A 4,039-nucleotide genomic window follows, 5' to 3' on the forward strand; every position below is an offset into this window, starting at 1 on the left:
ACAAAGTTATAGAAAAAGACCAGATCATCCTCTCTGTCCTATATACTGTGTCTTAACATGCTATCTTTTCTGTTTTGTGTTTTGCTCTCAGGTGGCGATTTTTCTGGAAGTCCATATTCCCATCCCCAGTATTCCACATACAATGAATCGTGGAGATTTCCTAACCCCAGTTTATTAGGTAGGTGTACCCCCGTATCTCTGCCCACCAGAACTGGATCAATAATTGTGTCAATGAATTTCATTTCATTCTACCTCACAAACCAGTTCCATACTCTCTAATACTCTCTTGTAATATGCTGTATCTTTCATGCTCCACTGTTCATTTCTTCATCACATTACCTTTCTTTGTATTGTGCCGTACAATACAATTCATCGTGGACATACTAATGGCTTGAAAGGATTTTTTTTTCTTTTAAAGACTGGCAATTTGAGGTGTGAATAGATTTGAAGAAAAGGGAAGAAAGAGAGAGAGAGAGAGAGAGAAGGAAGGAAGAAAGGAACATATCAGGAGGAAATTATCTGAATAAATCATCAGTGTTGCATTTGGGGATGTGTGGAATTCCATGTTATTTTGGGGTTCTCTTTGACCACTTAGGCCTCATTTGTAATTCAGCCTCACATCAATGACTAAGACCAAACAGATCGGCCTACCAGTGGCTACAATGAGCAAGAGACATGAGCTTAAAGCCTACCATACTAACCAATTCACGTCGCAGGTTGAAAGGCAACATGACATGACGACAGCCTCACTCAAATGTGTGAGGCTTTTTTACTGGATTATCCTTTAACCAAATAGTAATGCCTATTTTTTCCCAACCTTTTAAAAAAAATATCTCTTATCTTAATTATTGACAGCGCATCAGTACAGTACAGCAAATACTACCTTACAACAAACTGTTAAGCTGCAAGACATCCCAACACAGTGTCAGTGTCAAAGTCATTGTCTAGGGGGAGCCATTTTAGGGGTCACGTTTAAAGGGTGAAACGGTCAGGGGGTGAAGGTTAATAGGTGAGAGGGGTCAGTGCCTGTGCTGACCTCTGCCCCACCCTCTACTCTCCTGGCTCACCTCTTCTCTCCCTCCTTTTCCTCCACCCTTTCTGTCCCCAGTGTTCCAGCAGGACTATGGCTCTCTCTTGGGGACGGAAATCGGCTGCTCCTCCAGTCTCTTCAGCAGCCAGGCAGGACAGATGCAAGGTAAGTGGGAAAGAAAGAGAGAAAGCATATAGAAGAGTATGCTAACTTATCTTTATTGGTCAATTTAATTGAGGCATATTGAGATTTGTCTTGACGCATATCCGCTCTCAAATTCCCACAATTCGGAGGGGGTCAGAGCGCAGGGTCAGGCCAGCCATAATACAGCGCCCCTGGAGCGGTCCTGGGTTAAGTGCCTTGCTCAAGGACACAATGCTAGATGGTGGGCACTGTAGATGTAATACCAGCCACCACTAGTATTACAAGTAACACCCTCCTGTCCGGTGCCGGGGATCTAACCAGTGACCTCATGGTTACTAATCGGCCCCTCTTTCCTCTTGGCCATCCTACCACCCTCGTATGTGTGATGATTCTGGTGTATGCACAGAAGAGGGGCATGGCAGTGATAAAGAAAAACAATGGCGGAGAACGGGAAAGAGACCGTAAGGGGACTTTAGTATGATAACGGATGAGCGGCCACATAATAAAAGGACAAGAGACACTAAGAGGTTTAAGATTGATGGCAGGGAGGGAGAGCGGACAGGCTGCGTTACACAGTCAGAGGAAAGAGAAGTGGGGATCATGGGAGTGGAGGTGAACAAATGAAAGGAAGGAAAAAGAGGAGAGAGAGAGGGCGTCTGAAGTCTTGACTGAGACTAAATAGTTTGTCAGGAAGGCTTAATGCCTCACTTCCCCAAAGGGCCACCCGAGATTACCTGAGCTGTGGACAGACATAACCTGTCAACACACAGCTGGGCTGATTGATGGAAGTGACAGAGACAGGTGTGTGTGTGTGTGTGTGTGTGTGTGTGTGTGTGTGTGTGTGTGTGTGTGTGTGTGTGTGTGTGTGTGTGTGTGTGCGTGTGTGTGTGTGTGTTTTTCTATGTGTTTATCAAGGTGTGCAGGTGTGGGTTCCTGTGTGTATTTGGGGTTACTGTATTGAATTGACCTCTTCCCTGAGGAGAGAATAGACTCAAGGGATCGACAGTAGTAGAGTTGTACTCAGTGTGTCAGCTTAGACTGTCACTTAGAAAGGGTGTGTGTGTGTGTGTGTGCGTGTGTGTGTCTGTGTACTCTTGTGCGTGTGTGTGTGTGTGTGTGTGTGTGTGTGTCTGTGTCTGTGTACTCTTGTGCGTGTGTGTGTGTATGTGCATGTGTGTGTGTGTCTGTGCACTCTTGTGCGTGTGTGTGTGTGTGTGTGTGTGTGTGTGTGTGTGTGTGTGTGTGTGTGTGTGTGATAGAGAGAGATAGAGAGAGATGCTGAAGAGTGACAGAAAGTAGAATGAGCTCATTTTATTGGTTGTACATGACCAGAAGACTAATTTCTTTTTGTCATTAGCTTCATCTGCTCATGTCATCTCATCCCTGCTTTTCACTGCTCACATTCAAAGTAAAACCTAATCTTAACAGAAAATTGAAGCAGCTCATTCCACATTTACACCGCATCTCAGTAACCCCCAAGTATTCAAAGAATAATTCAGATTTATTACAAATCGGTCTGACTTTTGTCCTATCGGTACTCTTCAAGTTAATTGCTCAGATCTGTGAATGTGGGGGGAAAGACGTCGCTACAGAAGTCCAAAGGGGAACATAATTCACAGAGCTGATCACAGTTTCAAGTTTTAAACAAATCCCCAGATTAGGCAAACATTTGTTGTAAAAGAAGGTACTTTCCTTAGCAATAAGGAATTATGGTTTCAAGGTAGTGTTTGCCCATTCCCAACATACCAGGTGAGTTGACAAAAGGAAAAAAAACAATATCAGGAGAAAAGGGTGCCTGCACTCTTGATAGATCCTCCCAAAAAAAGTTGCTTTATGGAGACATGGGTAATCTAATGAGGGATTATAACCTGAATACCCAATGTGGCAAATAATCTAGATCAACTGCTTCAATGTAGCAATGTCACCATTTTCTGGTGAATTAATAGAAATTAGAACTACAACAATACCAAAAACTACAGAAGGTTGTGGCAAAACTGGACACTTTTTTTTTAACAAAATTAATTTCTATCTTGTATCTCTCTGCGTTTTTTTTTCTCATATGAGAGAATTGAAACTTTTCTTTCCTTGTAACCCCCTCCTTTCCTCAGGCTCACCGTACTACTACAGTGCAACATCACGGGGGGCGGGCCCTGCTGCCACGGCAACAGCCTCTGCCTACGACCGCCACTGACCCCTCCTACTTGTTGAAGAGGAGGATGATGAGGGGAAAGGAGACCAGGGAGGGATAGCACCAGCACCACTTAGTACACAGCGGCCTGCACGAGAACGGAAATTGACGCTGAAGAATTTTTGATGTCAGTGAGGTTTGAATTTTCTTCGATTGACACTTCATCCAACAAATGTGCGGCTGAGCTGCAACACAGACAAACTGCTTGGATATATAACATGGGACACAGGCATGCCGGTGTCAATGACTGAAAAGACGATTTTGTAAGAAAGTCAATTTGGACCCTTCCATTACATATTAAGGCTTGGTATCCCTGTCTTGTTAGAGATTGTGTTTTCAGGTTGGGAAATATTTATGATAAAACTAGTTGAGTTGAGTAGAAACAAAATCACTTTTCCAAACAGTCTTTTTATGCCACACCAATCAATCAATTTTTCTATGCCATGTTACGGTGAAGTAAAGACAATCCAATTCTCATAACTTTAAATGACCAAAATCACCCTTATTATTATCATTCTAGTCTCTTTGCTGTAGATCCAACACATTTCCCCCCTGGGATCACAATGGTCAATAAATGGGATACCTGAGTTTTTAATGGGAGTGTTCAGTTCCAAAATTGACCGTTTGCAAAAATCCTGCCCTCAACAGACACAGTTGCTACGCCTGGTGGAAGTGGA

The 4,039-nt window shown here is 43.4% G+C and overlaps 1 protein-coding gene across 1 annotated transcript in view; it reads left to right on the plus strand.

Annotated features, from left to right (window-relative positions):
- The window catches only part of pax5 (paired box 5), a gene marked incomplete at both ends in the record, with an annotated part of 47,708 nt that extends 44,343 nt beyond the window's left edge, over window positions 1-3,365 (plus strand). Inside the window, 3 exons of the mRNA XM_080029954.1 lie at window positions 92-178; window positions 1,109-1,195; window positions 3,283-3,365. Coding sequence (XP_079886080.1) covers window positions 92-178; window positions 1,109-1,195; window positions 3,283-3,365 — 257 coding nt within the window. The remainder of the gene's footprint in view (window positions 1-91; window positions 179-1,108; window positions 1,196-3,282) is intronic.
- Window positions 3,366-4,039: the final 674 nt, after the last annotated feature.

This window comes from Ammodytes marinus, assembly GCF_949987685.1.
Source record: "Ammodytes marinus genome assembly, chromosome: 6".
In the NCBI taxonomy this organism is placed as follows: Eukaryota; Metazoa; Chordata; class Actinopteri; order Uranoscopiformes; family Ammodytidae; genus Ammodytes; species Ammodytes marinus.